Source organism: Oryzias latipes, chromosome 3 (genome assembly GCF_053564925.1).
Source record: "Oryzias latipes strain Hd-rR chromosome 3, Olatipes_Hd-rR_3.1".
Taxonomy (NCBI): domain Eukaryota; kingdom Metazoa; phylum Chordata; class Actinopteri; order Beloniformes; family Adrianichthyidae; genus Oryzias; species Oryzias latipes.
Window position 1 is genome coordinate 38923489 of NC_136239.1, and position 23375 is coordinate 38946863.

Consider the following 23375-nt stretch of genomic DNA (forward strand, 5'->3'; position numbering starts at 1 on the left):
GTCTGATCAAGTAGGATTCTTGAGTGATCTGACATCTTCTCTTTATCATATAGCTAATGAAGTTCCCGCTGAAACCCTTTTCGAGTTTCTTCCGCACTGATCGCAGCTCCTTAAACGCTGGATTGAAGCTCATCTTTGCTTTGATTGTCCTGAATTTTTCAGCTGAAGCTTGTTTAAGCTTCTCTCTTCCTTTTCGGCAGCATCTTGAGGAAATCCCACCAGGCTTCTCTTTAGAAAGACTTTCCACTGTGGCAGCAGTGATTACAGTACTCCCCCAGGACTGCACACTGTCTCACCTCTGTTCCGAAGCCGTTAAGTACGCCGTATTAGAAGAAAGCTCCTGTCTTAGATTTCGTGTCCACCTGAACGGAGGCAGTTGCAGCTCCTTGTTTGGGAATCCGCCGTATCTGCCATCACTTAAACTGACTTAAACTGTAAGGTCAGCTTTTTCCACTGGGACTTGCTGCTTTAAAATAGACTGGTGTTTATGGCTGCACATGCACTGTGTCTCCAGATGTCTGTCCCTCACAAAAACACACTCTCAAGGGACTCTTCTGTATTTGGACAAAGAAGGAAGTAAAGTGTAGGATCTCCAAGAGGCAGATCACCTCTTGAGTAAACACTGGCTGAGTGTAAAATAAAACAAGTCCTCTTATTGCTTCTATTTTTGACTTTAAAGCATTAAATAACTTTCACTCAGCAGGTCTTTGAGGTAAACATTGACCTCATTTGTTTGGGTTGTGGAACAAAAGAAGGCCTTTTGGGGAAAAACTGGAGTGGAAATGTTCTCGTATCGCATGGTAGCATCGGAATATCTTGAGAGCTGATTCCAGCTGTGGTTTGTTTCCAGGGGCAACCAGAGATATTGGCTCAGCTTTGACCAGGATGTGCATGCGGCATCGCAGCATTGAGGCCAAACTTCGCCAGTTCACCAAGTAAGCAGCTCTCCTTTCCTGTCCGCCCTCCTCTTCTCACCTACTTCTCTTCCTCATCAGGAGTCAGGAAGTTGTAAATTTTATGTGTTTCATCTAAAGCTGACCCTCTTTTTTAGGACAAGAGCACAGTTGGGTCACGCTGACTTGTCAGCTAAAGTATTTAAAGTGTAGTAGAGAATCCAGCTCAAAGACTGCACGCCACACCGGACACTCCAGAAGCCTCTCCAGGGGTCTGCTGCTTCTAGTTTAGTGTCTTTTCATGGGCTGAATCCGTTTCAGCCATGCTGACAAAGATTCATGTTAAAGGATTTGAATGACTCCTCCAACCAATTCCAATGATTGTGCTGCATTTACCATGTCAAAGAACATTTGCAGTGCATGCATTAGGGAATTGATGATGACTGTAACCTGTTTCTGAATCCCATTTTCTAGGGGCCTGATGTCACTTTTTTTTTTTCTGTGTGTAGTGCGCTGATGGAAAGCCTCATCGCTCCTCTCCAGGACAAGATTGAAGACTGGAAGAAGACAGCCAATCAGCTGGACAAGGATCATGCCAAAGGTACGGACAGAGTGAGGAACAAGCCAGAGAGGATGCAGGCATTTTAACCTCTGCCAGCAAAGGCCACAGACATTCTGTCATCCCTCTGGAAATACGAAGTGATTCTACAATAAAACAACATTAGATGGGATTTCGGTTGGTCCAGTTATTTAGCAGGTCGAGTTTGTTTTATGTTCTGCATGGCAACACGATGTCCTTCAGTCCATAAGGTGAAGTCCATGTTGTCGGACGCTTACTCATCGGCAGGTCTGTGATTTAAAGCAACAACAGGCTGATCAGTACTGATCAATCAGTTTTTGTGTGTTTCAAAACTAGAAATGAACACTACGGCACAACTGCCTTGAACTTGGCAGAAACCAGATCCGTCCCTGCTGACCTTCACACCACGGTCTGCATGGTTTGATCAACGAGAGCGATTCCTGACTTATTGTCTGTGGGGAACCATAAATAAAAAATTAAGATGTTTCCCTCCAAATCTTTACAGATGGTTCAGGGCGTCTGTTGTTTTAAAGCACACAGCAAAAAAAGCCAATAAAGGGATAACTTCCCATTTGCCAGCCGACCTGCTGCTTATGAGCTGCCGGCCCAAATCAGCATTTGAAGTCTGCAGCACCCTCTAGTGGTGGGAATTTCAGTTTGTTTAGCCCTTGTGCTATCCTACGGGGTCAAGATGACCATTGACGTGTTCTCCCCACCATGACAAAGGTGGATAAAGGTGAAGAGGATTTCATGTAATCCATGGACACCAGTGAAGATCACAAATCATTGAAAGACTTTCCACTGTCTTTCTACAGTGGGGTCTAGTGGGTCTAGATGACCCCACTCCCAATGTCAAAGTGCCTAGGATAGCACGAGGGTTAATGTAAAAAACAGTTATCAATAGTTTGTACATTAAAAAAAATTAAAGAGTTATGGTTTTCTTTTACTCAAGTCAAAAATTCTTTGCACAAAAACAAAAATGAACTAAATCGGGAAAAAAAAGTCGTCAGTGACAACTTCTTTTTTAAACGCATAAAAATAAAAACCAAAGTTATGTTCAAAGCTGTGAAACAATACAATCTATTTTTAAAAAGCAATCTAAAAGACATTATACAAGCATGATGTGGTTTATAAAGATGAATAAAACAATTTATAACAAAGAGAAAATAAATTTAAAACAATCTAAATCTTTTATCTCCTTTTTTTTGGTTACTACAGTAAAAATGTTATACCTTGGTTATATATTCTAACTATTATTCTCATATTTTATCCTTAAATCGATTATCTAGATCACTGAAGGGTTCTGCAGGGCGGCTTTGACCGCAGCTCCTTCATGGGTGGAGTCAAAGGCGGAGGAGACATCTATTCTTTTCAGTTTATGTACAGATGGATATGACAGCAGGCAGAAGCTTTTCTCTAAATATTGCTGTTTGCTCCCTTTGAAGAGTACAAGAGGTCACGCCATGAGATCAAGAAGAAGTCATCTGACACGATGAAACTGCAGAAGAAAGCTCGCAAAGGTAACAGTTACCACGCACAGCGAGCGTTGTCTCGGAGAGTAATCAGATTTTTTTCTGTTAAGTGAGTATCTGTCCGTTTTTTAGATTACATAGAAGTTTTATTTACAATATTTTTCTCTAATGACATTCTAAAATGTTCTGGTTTTAAAAGCAGAAAACCAACCAAGAAGCTCTTTTAGCTGACCTGCAGATGCACGGCGCCATCTAGTGACAAGCAGTGATATTGCTCTTTCTCATTTGAGTCATTTTATTGCCTGAAACTGCAACCAATAATAATTCTGTCTGCATCATCTTTTGCAGTGTTGCTGGGCAGAAAAATGCAAGCATCCACAATTTCTGCAAAATAAATCTGACATATGAGGGATTCAGTGTTTTTCAGAAACAGTTTGAATGTTTTTTTCTTTGTTTTATGACTGCAACAAATAGTGTTAAAACCAAAAATGTGTGATGAAACCAAGCCACGATATCTGACTCCACCACTCTGTCCAGATGTGTTAATTGTAATTTACTGACTCATTTTTATGTATTTTGTGGAAATGTGAACAAAAGTCAATGAGTTGTCATTATTTAGTTGTTTGCCTGCAAAATAAAATCTATACAAACAAATAGCATATCTATAGCATATATAGGAGCCTGTCATGTGATGGGTGAGGAATTAAATCTCTTCTAAAACTCTAAACCTGGCAAATGTGGCATATTTATATCATTTTTGATTAAAATAACATGACAAACCTAATAATATACAGGCAACAGGTGTTTAATTAAAAACAACGATTTTGCAGATTTATTTTCTATAATACAAGTCAATATTTTCCTTATCAAAAATCCATTTTCTAAAAAAAGGAAACATTTAAGTTGCATTTGTTTCTCATCTCAATGTTTATTTATTAATGAGGCGTTTTAAAGGAGATATTTATAGTTTTCTTGCAATGAATGATGCTGTTCTTTCAGTTTTTTTATATTTTCAGATTTGTTTACATATTTCTGAACAAGAGTACAAATGTAACAACCTTAACGAACTTAAATGTTTTTTTGAATTGTGTTGTGGACGTTCTCCAGCTATTATTACTGCTGTTATTGTCTCGGCGCCGTTTATTTTATTTCATTTTTTTTGCTCTAACGTTTGGCATTATGGCTGTGCTGTGATGGCTTCCTTGTACTAACCTTAACAATAAGTTCTGCTGTTTCTGCCCCTCCTCTTCTCTCCCTTTGTTTTGCTTTTTTTTTTTTTTTTTTTACCTGCGCCTGTCCCTCCCCGCCTGTGGCGTTCTTGTTACAGAGCTGCAGGGTGAGTATGGGGCTGCCACATCAGCGCACACCCTGAATGTTTGCCTCCCGACCGCGACTGCATGCCTCAAACTTTTTATACCTGTTGGGGAAACAGAGAGCCTCGTTATGGACGAAATACAGACCCTAAATATTTCCTGGGGGTCCTCAATTTACCCAGCAACAGTAGCAAACTAAGCCAGATGTTAGACATGAAAACCAACAAGAAAACCTTACGATTAAATCTACACATCTCCAAAGATTCTGCTGATAGTTTAAGGTCTTGTAAATAAAGTTTTCAACCGTATTGAGCTCTGAATTTCAATTTGTTTTGGCTCACTACAAACAATAAGGTTTGTCCGAATTTCCTGACTACTCAGTGCAGTTCAGCGTTCGCCCTTTTGTCACTGTGTCCAAGGCAGAGTCTGAATTGCTTCCCTACCCCAACGGCTTCTCCCTACCCCTACATTCAGCCCTCCAAGTGGAGAGTTGTGGAAACAAGAGTGTCTTCAAATTCGGACGGCACTACCACTAGATGATGTCATCAGTGGTCAGCCATCCACGTTAGCGCATATTGCTGCCTGCGCTCAGAAAAGACATAACATCGGTTTTAGAATTTTAAAAAGTCATGTAAGAACAGAAAGTCATAACTTACATTCAGATGTAAACTTCTGTACTTCAGGGCACCCCCACATGAAGAAATGCGTTTCTCTTCCGCGTCACAGCGCGACAAGGAACACTCTACAGGTGGAGGGATGCCCAGCCGTAAGTCACTAAGGCTACTCCTTACACTTTCGGACGCCGCTACAGCTTCAAATGCCCCTACAATTGGAGCAATGGGGAGGAGCCAGAGCGTAAGGGAAGCTATTCAGATTCTGCCCAAATCCAGCGTTCCCATAAGTTTCTGCAAAAAAAACAGCCAGCATCGATGCTAACTAGAATGGTGAATGTAGACCACAATGCATTCCGCTTGAAGGATTTTTTAATGTCCATTTGAATTTATTTTTTATAAACCTACCAGGTTTTTATAATGAAAACACAGCATTGGAGATGTCATTATTTAACGTTTAAACAAAAAGTAGTGAGCATGGTGTCCGAACCGCTTTTAAAATCCAGGGCACTACAGAGTTTTTTCTTCGTACCATAGTTAGGGAGTAGGGAGCGATTTTGGGCATGGACTGAGTCTTTCTTGCTTAGCACGACGGACACTCCTGGATCTCCACCCTTCACATAAGCCCTCACCATCTATAAAGATCTCCATCAAGGTCTGATGAGATCTGGGTCGCCACCCCCATCAAGCTTCATGACAGCAAACGACTTCAAAGAGGATTTGGTTACTGTCAGATAAATCACTGCAATGGCGGAGTTCCCAAAAAGCTTCATCAAAGTTTTTGTTCTCCAGTGAGAGATTAAAGTTACTCCTCTGTGGTAGCTTAGAGTTTCACTCTGGATGATGCATGATGTAATTTCACTTCCTCCCTGACTGCACGACTTTTGCAGCTTTTGTGATCAGCTTTGTTGTGACACTATAGGCTTTTTTTTACCCCGTCATTCCACCACTGCTCTCTTTCATTCAGTCCCTGATAGCGCCCATGTCTTTGCCGATCTTTTGCATGTTTTAACACTACAAAGATTCATTTCATGTCTTGCTTTCCATCCATAGAGTTTCCTTTTCTGTAAGTGATCAGAGAAAGAATTGTATCAGCCGCATATGATCAGAACCAGTTTTTCCAGACAAAAACAGTATTTGTATTCTGGCTCAGTGGTGTTTAAGGAGGAAGCAAAAAAGGAGCCAAAACTCTTTTTTTGTCATCAGGAATCAAAGTCATTTTGCAGATCAAGTACTTGCATCTTAAAATCACTATTGCTGGAGTTGGATCTGAAATTCCCAATCTTCTCTTTTTCTAATGAAAGCACACCCATCTAACACTTTTCTGCATCCATTTTTTGAAGATCTTCTCTCTTCTGGTGAAAACTTCTTTCTGTCTCACTCAAACCTGTGCGTCTCAGGCCGAGGCGACCTGCAGCCCCAGCTGGACAACGCCGTGCAGGACGTGAGTGACATGTGTCTGCTGATGGAGGAGATGGAGAAGCAGGCAGTGCGGCGCGCCCTGGTGGAGGAGAGGGGTCGCTTCTGCACCTTCATTGGCTTCCTGCAGCCTGTTGTGGTGAGACACAGTCTGATCTGCTGAGATGCTCTGGATTTAGTTTTGTTCAAAATGCGTCACACAATTTAAAGATTAGTGTAGTTGAATGGATCAAAGAGAAAGAAAATTAAAATAAATAAAACCATTCAACGAGAAATTGTTCCCTCCTGCAGCATGCCTCTATGGAGCCCAAAATTGTTCATGATTAAAAAAACTAATATGACTTTGTGCTGCCCCCGGTGGTCATTTCATGAACTGCAACATTTGGCAGGCTAAACTCAGAAACTGAGGCTTGGTTAGACGAAAGCCAGCAAGCCTTTTCATAGTTTTGGTTTCAGTCGATCAAAGGAACAAAAGCTCAAATTAAAGGATTTCCTTATTCTAAAGTAATTTTTGTTTTTGTTTTGAAAAATGTTGGAATACAGTTTAGAATAATTTAAAATCTGTTATCTTGTCAGGGCAGAACTCAGGGCTGGACTCAATGCAGAGTTTAGAGCTTTTATTCTCAGGAAAAGGCTTTTTCTGTGGAAAGGGATAAGATCGAACTCACTGGCACAGGACCAAGCCGGACTCAGACTATTTAAGACATGAGGGAGGGAGGGAATCACAGGTGGAAACACTCAGGGTGGATTAGACTGTCACACCTGTAGGGAAACACCAGGGCAGGAAGTAACAAGGGCTGAAACGAGTGGAGACTTAATGTTTCAAAATAAAACAGGAAGTGCAACACGAGACAACACAGGTAACAGACACTGACTAAAAGTGCACAACTCAGGACTTAAGATAAGACTGACAAGACATGACATATCTATAATATATTATAGAAAAAATCCTTTACTGCTTGTTAAAACCCTGTTAGTATGTTTATTTCTGTGGCAAAGTTTGGTCATTTTTTAATTAATGAGCCAAAAATGAGGGGTAACATTTCTGAACAAGGACTTATTTTAACCCCATCTTTGCCCTACGGCAGCTAAGTGGGCTTTGTGACCCTGGAGATGTATTTATTTTAAGTTAAATATTATAGAGTTGGTTATAAAGTTTCTTTATCTGATCCATACCGATATAAAAATGTATGTAAATCACTTTATAAAAAGTGGAACATATCTGTTTTAAGAACAAATATAATTTATGTTGGTGAAAGATAATGTCTTTTTTTATCACGATGATCAAGATCTTTTTCATATTTTTGTGAATCAAAAGTCGTGGTAAATGAGTATATCATAAAGCCTGATATATCAAAGAACTGAAAGAAAATTCTAATTTTCTGGGATAATTTTTTTTTGTAGATGTGTTTCTCTCACCATAAAGTTTTGAAAATAAACAATTCTGTTGCATAAGTAAAAATAAGTAAAAATAGATGCTAGATGGTTCCAAATTTTTGAGATTTTACAGAAGCAGCTATTTTAAAATAAGAAGGAAAACTGCTGCTTCCTAGTGGAGTGATAATGCAGTGCAGGGCAGAAAACATGATCCAAGCTACATACAGAGGGGTTTTAAGCAAGCTTGGATCATCCTATTGAGATGGGGTTTTAGAAATGCATCGGGGTTCTTACCGCCTGTCACTCATGCCCAGAATGGAGAGATCGCCATGCTGGGCGAGATCACCCACCTGCAAGCCATCATCGACGACCTCACTGTTCTGACCACCGATCCTCACAAACTGCCTCCTGCCAGTGAACAGGTGACGCGTCCACATCCTTCGTCATTTGTGGAGAAGGTGAAAAAAAAGTTTTTGCTCAACCTTTTTCTCATCTTTTAGGTGATTAAAGACCTGAAGGGCTCAGATTACAGCTGGTCCTATCAGACGCCACCGTCGTCCCCCAGCAGCTCTGGGTCACGCAAGAGCAGCATGTGCAGGTATTTGTGCACGAGGAGTCACTCATACCAGCTTTCAAGTGATTGGGGTGTGGCCTTCCAACAAGCTCACTTCTAATTGGCGAGAGTGGTTGCCATAGAAACCTTGACTCAACCAAACACCGCTTACTGACGACGTTTGCCTCCAACGTGGAGGCATCCATGTTGCAAAAAAAAACTGAATTGATGTTGTCTAGTTGGAGCCAGGACTAAACCATTTTGTATCGGTGACGTCACACTCACACGGTCAATGGGTTTTTGAGAGAATAACTGACTAAGTGAAAGATTTTTGTCATAGTTTTTTCGTTTGTGTGTGATCCAGTGTTCTGCTTGGAGGTTCAGTCTTTCCTGCAGAACTGTTGTGTGTTTTTGTGTGTCTGTGTGCACTTTGCTGCTCCTGTACTCCCTGTTTTGCCTCAACCTCACCCCTCCCCTGCTCTCTTTCTCCTGTTGGATCTTTTGTGTTGCCTCCCTTCGTCACATGCCTGCAATCACAAACGCTACTTCCTAATCCTTACTCCCCTTCACCCTGTCCTCACACCCCTCCTCCTGCAGCAGTGCCCACAGTAGCGCATCCCGGTCATCAGGGGGAGGTGTAAGTACTGGTGTTGGAGGAGGCTCCCAGCCACATTCACCCACCTCCTCCTCCTCCTCATATCGCCACCGCAGCAGCCTGCCCCTGCAGCCTCCACCTCCAGGGGGCATCGCCGCCCACCGCCTCAGCAGCGTCTCCTCCCACGATTCTGGCTTTGTGTCCCAGGATGCCAACATCTACTCCAAGCCTCCCTCACCGATGCCGTCAGACCTCACCAGTCAGGTAGCTCTTATAAAACTCAATATTCCCAGACAAACTCTCACTGAAGCACAGCCTTCGTTTTTTTTTTAAAATTGAACGTGTCTCATATTTTTTTTTTTTACATGTTTGAGGGAGACTTTTGTTTCCCGCTTCAGAGTAGAAATCTTGGGATTCAGGCTCAGCAAGAAGTCTGGGTTTTTCAAGGCTGCTCTAGATTTTTTATTTAATTTTAATAAAGTCAAAAAAATAAACCCAAGAAAAAGGAATAATTAAAAAACAAGTGTTTTGTAATTTTTGTATCTTGGAGGGACAAATACTTCTTTACAACATCATAAATCTATGAAGTTTTCCTAACATGGTTTAGATCAGAAAAACATTCTATTTTTGTGCACAGCTGAACAGTATAGAAAGAGTTTTGCCAGAGGTTAACTGAAATATAAAATGTTGCCTGTTTTTCTTGTAGAAATCCTCCAGCTCAGCTTCCTCAGAGGCGTCAGAAACGTGCCAGTCTGTCAGTGAATGCAGCTCCCCCACTACTGTAAGCATCCATGCACCCCCAACAGAAAAAGCACCCGAAACAATGACAAAGCAGGAGGTTGAAACTCACTGTGTTTGAATTTTACCTATTTTTAAGCCCTGAGATGGTTAAAAGTTTATTTTGCTGGAATGGCTTTCAAGGCAAAAATGCGATTTGTCTTTAAAAAAGCAGAAAGAGCCGAGATTTCCCATGAGAAGTTATGCACAACATGTATTTTAAATGTTAGCTGGACAATTGTTAAAGTTCTTTATGGAATCAAGAAATTATAAACATATGCAAATATAAATAAACATAAATATACATATATAAAAAAATTGCCAAGCAATAAAGTAAAATAAATAAAAACAAAACAACATCAGCAATGAAATATGAAAAGTGAACAACCTTTTAGATTTATAGACGGAAAAAAATCACTTTAAATGGAATCAGCCAGTTCTTAATATTAATAATAAAATTATTAATTTTGATCAAAACATCACATGAGTCTCATCAATTTTTTAATGTGAAAACATTTAATTATTATCAATACAGGTTTTGATATGAATCAATTTTGTAAGTATTCCAAAAAAAGTGTAGTTATGTTAATTTCTTAGCAAATATTTGACCAGCAAACAGCAGAAAATAAAGTTCAAACTGTTTTAAAGCAATCTCGTTACATAACCTAATAAATCAATAATATACAAGACAGATATTGTTCAAAGGATTTAGTTTTGACTCACTTTGACTCAGCATCAGTGAGGAAAGTCTGTATACAGGGAGGTGCAGTTGCAGAACAATCAGGGTAACTTTTCTGCGCGTTTTACATCAGATGTCTGGCTGCTTTTATTTGAAAGAGAATAAATCTGAGGCTGTGACATCTTCAGGACACATGTGACATGTGATGAAAAACAGTCAGGAGGCAGGAAAAAAGTCTTCACATCTCTGAAAGACGTCAGATCTTCGTTTCATCTCCACACGCACATCAAAGAGCAGCGGGCCGCCGTTACCGCCGCATCAGCTTGCAACAAACGCCGATCCCAGAGACGCGGTCGATCAGCAACACCCCCCTTTTTTCTCCGTCAGAACTAAAGGAGCTTAAGCCTTAGTCATAACCTTACGGGTGGATACAGGCTGTCTGGGGGGGACTGGCAACTGCTCAGTGAATCTATTGAGGTTTTGTGCGAGCATGCTGCGGGCGACAGGCCATAGTGAAAACTTCTACAAATCGCAAGGATAAGTGAAGATGACGACGCAGACGCATCCTTAAGGCGGACGTTTTTTGGGAGCAACTTCTGAATGGTTTAGTTTGGGCGTCTTGCATGCACTTACATATCACAAACACCCCCCCTGCATGCAGCATTTGCGTATGGTCAATAAGGAACGGTACTTGCACCTTTCTAACGACTGTACGACAGCAACGCCCATTCGTCCCATGTGCGTGGAACTTTGATTATCCTTACAAATACTTCCTAATACACTTACCACACGCACGACAATGGTACCTTCCATTTTCACAACGTCTCTTGAGGCGGCTGTATGAACCTCAAGAGAACTGACAACCACACCTGCGCTCCCCTTAAGATTTAGCTGCTCCCTTTTATGACCCTCCATAGACCTCCTGTGCAGGTGCATGCGACTAAATTCACTCAAGGTAAAATATCATGATGTTTAGAAATGTTAATATTAAAATAAATAGAAAAGTTAAAAGGAATTTCATCAATTGTAGCCATCCTATTACTTATCATCAATATTTCTCTGTAGAGCAGCTTCCACCATAAACAGCTTCTTCGTTTCACTCGTTTTGGTTATCTTTCTTGGCTGGGTTTAGTCCCGCTTTATGAACTTTGAGCTTAAACTTCACGTCCAATTCCAGAAACTACCGCAGTGCTGCAGCACGTTCAGCACAGCTTTACAGAGCCACAAATCATTGCTCACTGTGACAAAAAAAAGACAACCAGCTCATGTAGCAAAGTGTAAAACTGCTCCTTTCTGAGACAAAAGCTGATTGTAGTTCAAATTGAGCGTTTTGACAAAACTGCAATCTTCCTTACAGTTGAGTGCGCTTCAAGTGTGGCTGCTGTCCTTGCTGGGTTTGCCACTCTGGTCAGCAGAGTAAAAAAAAAAAAACAAATCTGCAAAGTTAGAGGAGAATCCTAATGCCTGGTTTTCTCTTCCTGGAAAAGTCTCCTGCAAGCATTAGAAACCATGCAGGCATGCCGTCATCCACTGGTTCCATGCAGGAAGCCTGGGGAGCGATGTTCCTGCAGAGCTACCCCCCTGTTTCTTACTTTCCTTAGGGAAAACTGCAGCATTAAGGAGGTTTCATTCCTTTAGCTAAGAACCTGCTGTTCCACTCTCAGCTTTTGTTCTAAAGTTTATCTGTTAAAAAAAAGTCAGCTTTTATTGATTTAACACTGAAAACTAATGTTATTTAGCGATTCTGGAGTCAAAGTGGCGACATAACTTTGCATCTTTGAATCTTCATCCCTTTTACAGCAACATTCTATGTGTACAAAGTGCATATAGAATGATGATAGAACCTGTCAAATCCACCGGCATTCTCATCCTAAACAGAGTGTGCATTGCTGCTGTTTGTGGCTTTGTTCCCAGTGATTCCACCACCGCTTTCCCATAATTCAATAACTGTATCTCTCGTCCCGCAGTTTGGCTCGTCCTTTGCTACCTTCCGCCCCGCTCTTTCTCACTCTGGCTCCACCAGGCCTTTCTCTATCATTCTCCCTGTTCCTGCGTCCCCACCCTTTAACCGCCCCCCCGGATCAAGCTCCTCCTCTCCCACATCAAAGGTTCCCATGTGGAAGGTTTGTTCTCCATTCTCTCCCATCTCCTCTCTCGCACTTTTTCCTTTTTTTTTTTTTGCTGCTGAGAACTTCCATAAAAGGATATTTTCTGCACACATTGTTTTATCAGACTTACTCACCCATGACCACATGGCTTTGCTTCATTGTAACCATCATTCCCTGTGATGTGTGTGCACGAAAATGTCTTCGCTGATCCCCGTCTTGCTGGTTTTGCAATCTAAAAACTGCTGATTGTTCAAACGAAGCAGGGATCCTTCATCAGCACATATAATTTTAAAGTTCACAAGCTCTGAGACTCTGTCCACCTAAAGGTACCACGGTCTCTGCACTCAGCTGAGAGGCTTCAAACGTCTGGATAATGGACGCGCCTGGTCCTGCTTCCCCCACCGGCCACTTCCCGTTTCCTAACCCCTCTTGCCTCCTTAGGATTGGTCCAAAGCAGCTCAATACGAGCACCCTGCAGCTGCTGCACCAGTTCAGAGGAGAAAAGAACCGGTGGAGAGGCCAAGGGACAACGAGGGATCGCCAGGTTCCCAGGGGTACGCCGGAGCTGCACACCCCGAAGATGTGCAGAGGCCCAGAATGACGCCGGCTACAATTGCTGCCAAGGTAATGCTGACTGACAAGCAGGCTGAAGCATATACATGTACTGAAGCCATGAAAGCTAAACCTTTATCAATTTAATTTTTCAGCAGTGAAATATTTGAGAGAAATTGCTGTTTCTGAGAAAAAAGCATTTTAAAATGTTTGAAGGTTATAATTAACAACTAAGCCGTCATTGAGAGGATTGCTGCTAATCTTTCTTATTACAACAGGAGGTTATGAATGTAGGAATGAAGGTGTATATTTGAATAAACCCCTTTTGTAATTTAGGCTAACCTTTATTTATATGAATTACATTTGTAGTTTTTTGTTGGACTGGATGGAAAGAGGGAAGAAGAGAGGGGGGGACGGGGGGTAAGGGTCAAAAAAGAAAGGGAGAAAAAATAAGGGGTTAAGGAAATAAGAGGAAAATTATAGAGGGGGGAGGGGTGGAATCATAAAGCATCAAGTTCCTGGAATTTATAATCATTACTACCAAGTGTAAATATTGGTATAAAAGGGGCGGGGCGTGTCCACACACACTCAGATGTTACAAACATTCATTCATCTTCTGCCATTTATTCCCTTTCGGGGTCACAGGGCTGCCGCAGCCTAGGCTCTACAACCACACTCTCACATTCACACATAGATTAACCTGTGAAGCATGTTTTTGGATGGTGGGAGGAAGCCAAAGTCTCTGGAGAAAACCCACACATGCACGGGGTAGAACATGCCTTCTCCATGCAGAAAGGTTCCCCATTGGCGTTTTGGTTCAGGTCCCTCATCTGGGACTTGAACCGGGAGCCCTCTTGGTGTGAGGCAAGAGTGCCATCCACTGCGCCACTGTGCAGCTATACCAGTTGGCTCCAAATATCTTTACATACTAACATGTCATCATGGACATAATACAACTACCGTTCACACATCCACACTCACATGCATACACACCATCACATGTAAAGTATTTCATTTAGTCATGCAAACAATTTGTGCAAAGGTGAGATGATACCCGTGCTCGAGTGAATGTTTGCAGTCTGCTGAGGTGGATGATGGAGCCCAGCATCTCATACACTTACATTGTTTGAGTAGCATAAAATAAAGTTTATTAATGTTTGACACTATGAGAAATGACTAAAGGTTGGGGAGAAACGTTTGCCTGCAAAATACTATTTTCTTAGAGTTTATGCAGCAAAAGTGCATGTACAATCCAAAAAAGCTATTTTTTCTACATACTAAAGTGTTTTGGTCATTTTATTTATACTAAAAAGTAGGAATCAGGAAAGCTAAAAATAGATTTTCTTTTTTAATTAGGTAAATGTTCGGGCCTGAAATGCTGCTGCTGACACAATGAAATCTGGGAAAAACGCTAAAAGTTCTCACAGATTTCCAGTAACATTTAAAAGCAGAAAGGGATCAAATATTTCCACATCTCTTCAATTCATGAGACAACATCAGTTCCGCCTCTCCGTGTGTGTTTCCAGCATGGGGAAGAGGTTTCTCCGGCTGCCAGCGACCTCGCCATGGTGCTGACCAGAGGACTAAGCATGGAGCAGCAGAAAAGCAGCAGAGACTCCCTGCAGTACTCTAGTGGCTACAGCACAGAGACCACAACGCCATCCTGCTCTGAGGACACCATCCCTTCACAAAGTAAGACTCCAGGCTTTTAGCCTTTTTAAAGGCCGTGTCACACCATCGCTACATGCAATTTTTGCATATTGCACGGAGGAAAGTTGGTCAGACGTTCTGATCTATGTGGAAAAAGTGATAAAATTTGTGTTCATTAATTGAAATCTTCATTTTATTTAAATGAAATTTTCACAAATGCATCACAGATGAACCACGGTAAAACCACAGAAAAAGTACGAACCACTCAAAGAACATGTAAAATGGCACTTCACTGAGTTTCTTCACTTTGACATTCAGAACACTGAGCAGAAATCACATTGTTTCACCACCATGGTCAGCACCCACCTCACGATGCTTTGTTTCAAATAATCCGCACCAGTTCTAAGTCAGCTGCATGTCCAGAGTCGCATCTGCGCCCACCATAAACAGCCCCCTCCTGCAACCCGCCTTCTGCGCAGCGCTGAACACCGCCCCCACGAGAGAACCCCCACTCGGTATTGACTGATGAAGGAATGAAAGATCAGCCGATTTATATTCCTGTCACACAATATGCCAATCTTACGTAAACCGTGCATGATTATTGCATTGGTCATATGCAATTCATTAGTGATTTGTGCATCAATTGTGTAATTTGAACGTGATATGTTCAGGAATATATGTCCCATGAATGTTATACTTCGGTGGTACTTTTGTGAAAAGTCTGTTAGACATACGTGGAACGGTCGTGGAGAAACACTTGTGAATTATGTATATCATGCGTGTATCGCAAAAGACCGAAATTTCATACGAGGACAATGCCCAGAACATACCTAATGGCTGTGACGCGGACTTTACATCCAAAATCAGCCACCATTCTGTGATTTGTGTTTTATCATTTTGATGCACAGTTTTGTCTCTCTTTGTGTTTCATCTCTAAACTACATAGTTTCTTTGTTTTTTTTTTGTTTTTACCAGGTTATATTTTAAAGACCTACGTATAATAAAAAAAAATGAGAGTTACAAAGATGACAAAAGTTTATTCATCTTTTTTTTAAGCCTGGTGCTAGTTAAGATTATGAAGTTAACCAACTCTGGCAGACGTTTGAACAATGCAGAAACCTCCCTTTATGAAAATTCTGCCATGTTGTTTTTGCTGTAATTGAAAACACAAAGTCTGTTTTTGCTTGAATGTGTGTTTGCTTTTATTTTTTTATGTTTCTAAATACTTTTTTTTCTGTCTAATTGGACAGCAGGTTCAGATTACGACTGCTACTCCGTGAACGGTGATACGGATGGTCCTGACGACGGGCAGACGGAGTTCGACAAGTCCTCCACCATTCCACGCCACTCCAATATAGCCCAGAACTACCGGCGGATGATCCAGACCAAGCGACCTGCCAGCACAGCCGGTTTGCCCAGCGGGGTTCTCGGTCCGGGATGTCATGGAATGCCGGGACAAGCCGGAGCGGGGGGAGGAGGAGCAGGGACTCCCGGCACTGCCACCATCCGCCGAACCCCGTCCACCAAACCGGGGGTGAGGCGCACGCTATCCAGTGCTGGGCCCATTCCCATACGACCACCCATCGTGCCTGTTAAAACACCCACCGTTCCCCCAAACTCGACCGGTGCAGGTGGGGGCCAAACAGGCAGCGTGCCGATTCGCGTCGGCAGTGAAGAGTGCGTGTTCTTCACTGGAGTTGAGGACACGCAAGGGGTCTTTGACTACGTCAAGGCATCACCCAAGCGCCTCAGCCTGCCCAACACCGCCTGGGGGTCGGGAGCAGCCTTAGAGGTTTACGCTCAGCAGCACGGGGGGCTCGCCATGGCGGCGGGCTCCGGAGCCGGATCGGAGGAGGAACAGATGATCGCGGCCAACCGGCACAGCTTGGTGGAGAAAATTGGCGAGTTGGTGGCCAGTGCGCACGCCCTTGGGGAAGGGCAGTTTCCCTTTCCCACCCTCCCAGACGACCCAGCTCCTGCGGGGACAGCTCCCACTGACGCTCAGACAGGGACCGAGGGGGGGGAGGGGTCTGGTGACATGCTGACTACTATCAGAAGAGGAGTTCGACTTCGCAAAACTGTCTCCAACGACCGCTCAGCTCCTCGCATTTTGTGATTAGAGGGAAAGCAGAAAGAGGAGCTCGTCTGCTACTGGCGGGGGCCAGGCATTGATGCGGGGTAACCCAACCACCTAGTACATTCACACAAACATAACCACGTAGGGAAATCTAGAGTAGAACAGAAGATGAAAACAAGACCATGAACAACGATACTCAGAACCACCTTTAGAGTCAACAATGTAATGAGAAAAAAAACGTAAAAAATGTTAACCCATGCTGACGGTCAGAAGGTAAATCATTAATATTAACTGGCTGCTAGCAAGCCACTATAGCTAGTGTGTGTTGGACGCATGTTTGTCTTCTGTACACCCTCAGCCTGGGGTGGAGAGACTCACAGGAAACACAGATTTGATAAAAAAAAAAAAAGAAAGAATACGGTTGTGTTCTGTGCCAACATGCCCCCCACCCTGTCCTTATCCACAACTAATACCAGAAGACCAGGCTGACGGGGGCAAGACTGAGGAGGGAGTCAGAGGCTCTGAAAGCCCAGTGGACTGAAGCTTCGGTTCTGGTTCGGGGAGCTAATGAGACTCTTGGAAAAAGCGGCGTTGGCATTGAACCGTTCCAGCTCCGCCTCTCTCCCGCCTCCCTCAGAGGGAGTGCATGCATTTTTGCATGTGCACATGGACAAATGTCGATTGAGTGTATGGGTGCCTGTGAAAAGTGCGTGTGGGGGTGGGTCGAGCTCTGCTGCAGGACAGCTGATCACCCAACGAAGGCGGGGCTTTTTCTGCTGTGTGTCGTCTGTGTGTGTTCTCTTGTTTATATTGTGACGTCCCTTACCTTGTTACCACTGTACGAGTAATCCAGGCTCTCTCTCTCTCTCTCTGTCTCTCTCTCTCTCTCTCTATATATATATGTCTATATATGCATATATAGGCATATATAAATAAATATATTCATATATTTATATTTTCTAAAACCAGAGAGAAGATGTTAAATCAGAAATGGAGCAATAAATGTCTTTTATTTTCTTGCTTTAGACGGAGGATTTTAGGTTTTCCATTTAGGCAATCATCAGGATGACTAAATTACACCTTGACTGTGAATTGATGCGTGGTCCGTCTGTCTCTCTGTCCCCGTCTCCATTTGGTACGTCAAATGGTTTGAAAATTTTTGTAAAATGGAAAACTGTAAGCACTTTGATGGGGTAGAGTATGTAAAATAGCCAGTAGGTGTTGCTGTAGTCTTGCTGTGTGATAGAAAGGATCTGTTGCGACGACTCGGTTAAGGAAGAAAAAGAGCGATGATGAGGAAGTGATGAAGATTAGCAGATGTGAAAGAGAAGGCAGGATTGGAAAGTGGCCCAAAATATTAATTTAAAGCAAGGGGTGTGAGAGCTGTTCACCTGGTGTGGAGGTAATACGTCTATTTAGCTGTTTTCAAAGCAACACATTAGTGAAACTACACAATAATTACAGGTGACAGAGTTTTTAGGCTTTTATTTTTTAAGGCTGACTCGTTCCATTTTCGATGTTTTACTGTTGTCGGACCCAATGCCAAATTTTTTGGTGGAGATTCATGAAAAAGCTATTGTCTTTCAATGCTTAATTTTTTTATTTCTCAATGTTACAGTAAATGTAAGGAGGGCATTTCTCAACTGTATTTTACTTTCTATTATTTTAAGCAAAACGTAAATGAGTTAAAAGCACATTATCTGTCAGCTGTGACTTTAAGTTGTATTCAACCTCATGTGGTGCAAAAACTGGAAGAGTTTTTGTCACAGAACATCTGGTCTTTCACATGTTTTCGTAGTGAAAGTGGATGGCAGAACGCTCAGCTTTACCTTTACGAGCATTGTTTAAGAACCTTTAAATACGGCTTTGCTTTCAAATCTTTCCTTAGTCACAACTGCCCTTACGAGTGGTTAGGGGCTTCTGCGGGCAAAAAATGGGCAAACCCGTGACACGCAAATGACCCTCACAACATTTTAAGATTGTAGTCTTGCTGTTAGAAAAGAGGAAATTAAGCATAGTGTAATGGACGTCCTACGAGCAATACGTACAAACCCAGTGTTTGTGGTCACTAAAAACCCACCTTACTAACGACGAGGGTGTGGTCTAAGAGACGGCAGCATGCGTACATCATCAGTGCGTGTAACTACCATTATCCTTACAGGTACTTCACCATACACTTACCACACACACAACAATGGTACGTTCCATTTTTATGACGTCCAAAGGGCCACAGGGAAACTGCAGGACACACTTGTGCTCCCCTAAAAGAATGTCCTGTCTAGAACCCCGCATGGGTCCATGTGACTGAGACATTATTTGTCATGTTTTGGCACAAAACATCTAAACATGAAATCCTCTTCTAATCATATTAAAGTCACTTATTTTTTTAAAAAAGGGGAAAAAAGTGAAGACATTAGAAATAATGTAATATAAAATTAACTCAAAAACACAGTTTAATGATCAGTAATCATTGCTGCTGTAGTTATTGATCAATGAAGAGGAGGCATCTTTGCTGCTTAAAACCCAAATCTTCATTAATTAGCACAACAGTGTTGTTAGCCAACTTAATATATTGTTACCTTATTCTCCTAATTTATAAATGAAATATTTCACAACAATAATGACTCTTTTATATTTTTATTTTGAGTTCCTGTAAAATGTTGCAGAGAGCACATAAAACCCCTCCCCTAAAAAAAACACAAGTTTGGTGCCAACAGTTTAAATAAAACCATCAACCGTGGTTTTAGAATCCACACCCTAAAGAGGACAACAGCAGAAGGATTTGATCACAATTTCATCCGGCTTTGTTCACGGTGGACTTCAAGCCACAAAACAGTAAAACAACAATTGAGGAATGATGACAGTAGTGAAGTGCAGCTTAACCATAAGAGGGACACGGGAAGAAGCCAAACGGGAGATTGAGAATATCACTGCCTGATCGAGGGAGAAGCAGGCACAAATAGTTCATAGTTACCACTTTTTTGCTTCAACAGTACTGTAAAATGTATTATTTCTATTTTATGTAAAAGTAAAATAACTTCAAACTATAAAGCAGTGTTTCATTAATGTTGGATGAATGGGGAGAATATGAGTGTCTGCAGACTAGATATCTCCATTTTTACTCTCCTCTCATGGTGAGTAGACACAGCCAGAGACCCCGCTTCCTTATTTATCAATTATAGCTGTTTTAAATGGAACATTAGGATATTTTAATGAACAATTGGAAACCGTTTCTAACAAACATTTAACACAGACAACGTTCATAACGCTCCAAAAAAATCTGTTATAATCAAGTGCAGATGGTGAACGAAAGGTTTGATTTGGTTTATTAATTGGAAAAGCAGTTTTTTGGGGTTTTTTTTACGCTTTTTAAACTCCTGGAGAGCAACAGACAAGCAGCTTGCTGGTACAGCACTGCTCTTCTGAGTTTGGCGCAGGAAACCGCTGCACCACCTCCCCGACTGCAAAACTACACGGCTCAGTTGTCGACTGAACAGAAATCTGCCAGATGAAGTGACATCCTGGGAAAAAAAAAAAAAAAGGAAAAAAAAAGGTTGGTAACACCTCGTGAAGCCTCATTAGGAATTCACAAATTTAACACCACATGCAGCGTTGAATATTTCATTAACAGTACAGAAATGAATACATTTCAGAGAACAGTGGTGTTTTAAAGGGTTAAATGAACTGTGATCTAACTCTGTCATCATGTCAGTTTTCTAGGTGTACATGTGAAGACACATGACAAAGTGCATTTAAATATTTACATGCTTGCAGGCATGTATACACAAACAGAAACCTTTGTTCTTTATCCGAAAAGCTGCACTCAATACATTCAACGTAAAATGATCGTTTTGATGATATTTTTCTTTCTGAAAAGTTTAAAAACTGAACTTTCAATTAAAATCTTTAGTTCTGGCGTTTAGATATTTCTCATTAAAGCAGATCTCTTATTCCTAATATTAACCATGATCGCAGTTCTTCAAATGTCACTCGTTTCAGCTCAAACATGGAGACGACGTCGTGAAAACGCTAAATGTAACCACGACAGCAGGTTAAAAAAAGAAATGAAATGAACAAAACTTTTTCATTGGTAAATCTTCTTGAATATGCTCGTAATTAGACAGTCTTTATTGTTTCATGATGCTGGGTGGGGGATAAACCACTTAATAAACACAACAAAATGTTATTATTTTAAGAGAGCATTCACACTTTATCGTCTGAGTTTGTTTCCTCTGATTTTTTTTCTTCATTTGGCAGGTCAGAGCGCACTTCCTATATTTGACATGTTTAAACTAATAAACCACATATTTGCATTGAATTAAAATAAAAAATGAAGAGAAGTACAGATTACAAAAATTTGAAGGACTGCATCATGGGTAAACATGATGCAGTCAGATTTACGACAGTCGGCAAGTTGGTTTTCCTCTTTTTTTGCTCCTGTCCTCGTCAGAGCTCTTTTAGGCAATAGCACCCCCTAATGAGCAGTTGTTGGAAGTGCAGGTGGTTTGGTCCTTTTTATTAGTCTTTGGTTTTCTCATGAGAGTGCCATGAAAGCAACCAACCAGATGTAAAGGATCTTCATTTCTACCCATTCAGTTTCTGGACTATTCTGATGCTAAAACTCTTGCAGACTTTACACAGGGCTCCGGTGCAACAGGAGGTTGTGGTAACAAAGTTTGGATGATGAGATTCTCCTTAGGTTGAAGTTTGTCTATGTGGGACTCTGATCTCAGCTCTAATCTGATGAGAAATGGATCGAAAGATTTTGTCTGTACACGCCATCATCTGTGAGTGTCTTTAAATGCAGAGTAACAGAAGCTGTCTTCATGGCTAACGGATGGATTTCAAAGACTGTCAACTCCCAAATGAATGCCAGATTACATTTTAATTAATTGTGAGAAGCCTTTTTTTCAGGCATCGTTCTGGCAGAATCTCAAGAACAGCTTATATGACTTTTGATGGTTTCTCAGTGAGCATCTGTCGCAATACTGGCGCTTAAGGGAACAAGTGTGAGCCTGCATCGTGACAAAACATCCAATTAGAACATGTGAGGGGTCTCTTATATCAGCATTTTAAAAAAAAAAGAGGGGAACTTTGGTTTAGACTGTCCAGTCCAGAACCTTTGTAACAGAATTTAAGTATTTGACCCTAAACAGCCTCAGTGTAGAGAAGAAGAGGCTGGAACTTAGTTCAACCCATAAACTGTATTGAAGAATTCCCATCTTATGGCATCTGTACTGCAAAAAAATGGCAACTGAATTGACTTCATTTGGTTGGAGCTAGAAGTAAGTCATTATCTACAGGTGACATCACACTAACTTGGTCCAGTTCTCTTATATAGCCAATGGTTTAAACCCAACAGTTCTTGTTTTGTGTTTGATGCAGAAAGAATCAGAATTATTCATTTTACAGAAGAAGAAAAAAACTGTTTGGTCTGACAGAGCTTGCTATTTCATTTTATCCAGATGTAGCCTCATTTAATCATAACTCATGTCTCAGATGACCAACTTGCCTTTGCTTGAATAGCATTGACCAGGCTCATATCCGTTTCCGTGGTAACTGAGGTTTACAGTGAGCTGGAAGGGCTCCACTGCGAGCATTTGCTCACAGCAGGAGCTCACCGTTAGAAATCTGTGTACAAATTTGTGGATAACAGCTCTGTGAGTTGGGACTTTTTTTTGTTTTAGATAAAAGTACAGTTCAAAAAGTTGTTCATAGGATTTTAGAACCTATAAATAGCAGTAAATTACATGTTGATAAATGTTTTTTTCTTGAACATCCTTTCAGAAAAAAACCAGACTTTCACTGAAGTGTGTTTGAGCTTGAGAGCGTGTTTGTTGCACAAAGACACATGGTCGAGACCCCTACTGTTCCTCCATTCCACCTCCCACTCACAGTCTGTCAGTCCTTCCTGCTGAAGAAAGCCATCATACGTTCACACACACTCGTCTGAAGCAAACACGACAAAGGTAAAGTCTCGGCGGCCGCGTCAGGGTTCATGGAGGTCCTCATGGGTACTGGTGATGTAACTCGCTGCAACTTTTTGTCAAACAGAACAGAGTGGTCGAAACAGCCTCCAAACTGAATGTCTTACTGTCTGTTCTCAGTACTGTCTCCTGCTTCTTCTCTCGCTTTCTCTTCTTCCTCGACATCTGAAAAGAAATCTTGACAAATCTCGCCACTAAGGCGTTTTCTACGGGGCTACAGTCTTCAAAGGAGAGCATTGTGACAGAGACCTGCTTCATCTTTCTGAATAAACAACTTTTAGCTCCTGTCGTCCCTCCCTGGTAGCCCTGCCATCTCTGTGGTCCTGTCTCTCTTTTTTATCTCTGAATTTTAATGCTTTTTTTTATTTATTGTGATTTTAAAGGTTGTTTTGCCTCCATCTTTGAAAATAACTTTTCCTTTCCTGTCTTCCTTTTTTTTTGTAAAACCTGACCCTCATTTGTTAACTTTGGTCACTGCTAATGTAACAAAACTCACTGTGATGATTCCAGTATTAATAAAAGTTGTACTTAAACTGTGCTGCTGTGTAAAAAGGCTTCCGTGTTTGAAGATCCTCCCAAGCTGACCATACGTCTGCAGAAATTATGGTTGGTTACCGATACTTCCATCCCTGGAGTGTACGTGAGAACTGGACTGAGTGACCCCTCCCCTATTGTGTTCCAAACTGGAAGCACCTGCTGATTTCAAGAAGCCAAAATCCCAGAGACTTCTAT

At 41.5% G+C, this 23375-nt stretch overlaps 1 protein-coding gene across 8 annotated transcripts in view; it reads left to right on the forward strand.

The window, feature by feature from the left end:
* mtss1lb (MTSS I-BAR domain containing 2b) overlaps nucleotides 1-19707 on the forward strand; it is a 64602-nt gene extending 44895 nt beyond the window's left edge. The window contains exons 4-15 of one of the 8 annotated variants that reach the window (XM_023953708.2): nucleotides 851-935; nucleotides 1403-1494; nucleotides 2919-2993; nucleotides 6270-6427; nucleotides 7980-8087; nucleotides 8166-8263; nucleotides 8816-9077; nucleotides 9520-9594; nucleotides 12237-12392; nucleotides 12819-13001; nucleotides 14456-14621; nucleotides 15830-19707. In XM_023953708.2, coding sequence (XP_023809476.1) covers nucleotides 851-935; nucleotides 1403-1494; nucleotides 2919-2993; nucleotides 6270-6427; nucleotides 7980-8087; nucleotides 8166-8263; nucleotides 8816-9077; nucleotides 9520-9594; nucleotides 12237-12392; nucleotides 12819-13001; nucleotides 14456-14621; nucleotides 15830-16695 — 2324 coding nt within the window. In that variant the 3' untranslated portion in view covers nucleotides 16696-19707. The remainder of the gene's footprint in view (nucleotides 1-850; nucleotides 936-1402; nucleotides 1495-2918; nucleotides 2994-6269; nucleotides 6428-7979; nucleotides 8088-8165; nucleotides 8264-8815; nucleotides 9078-9519; nucleotides 9595-12236; nucleotides 12393-12818; nucleotides 13002-14455; nucleotides 14622-15829) is intronic. The other 7 variants (XM_078945334.1, XM_078945335.1, XM_078945336.1 and 4 more) reach the window with 7 other exon arrangements.
* Nucleotides 19708-23375: the final 3668 nt, after the last annotated feature.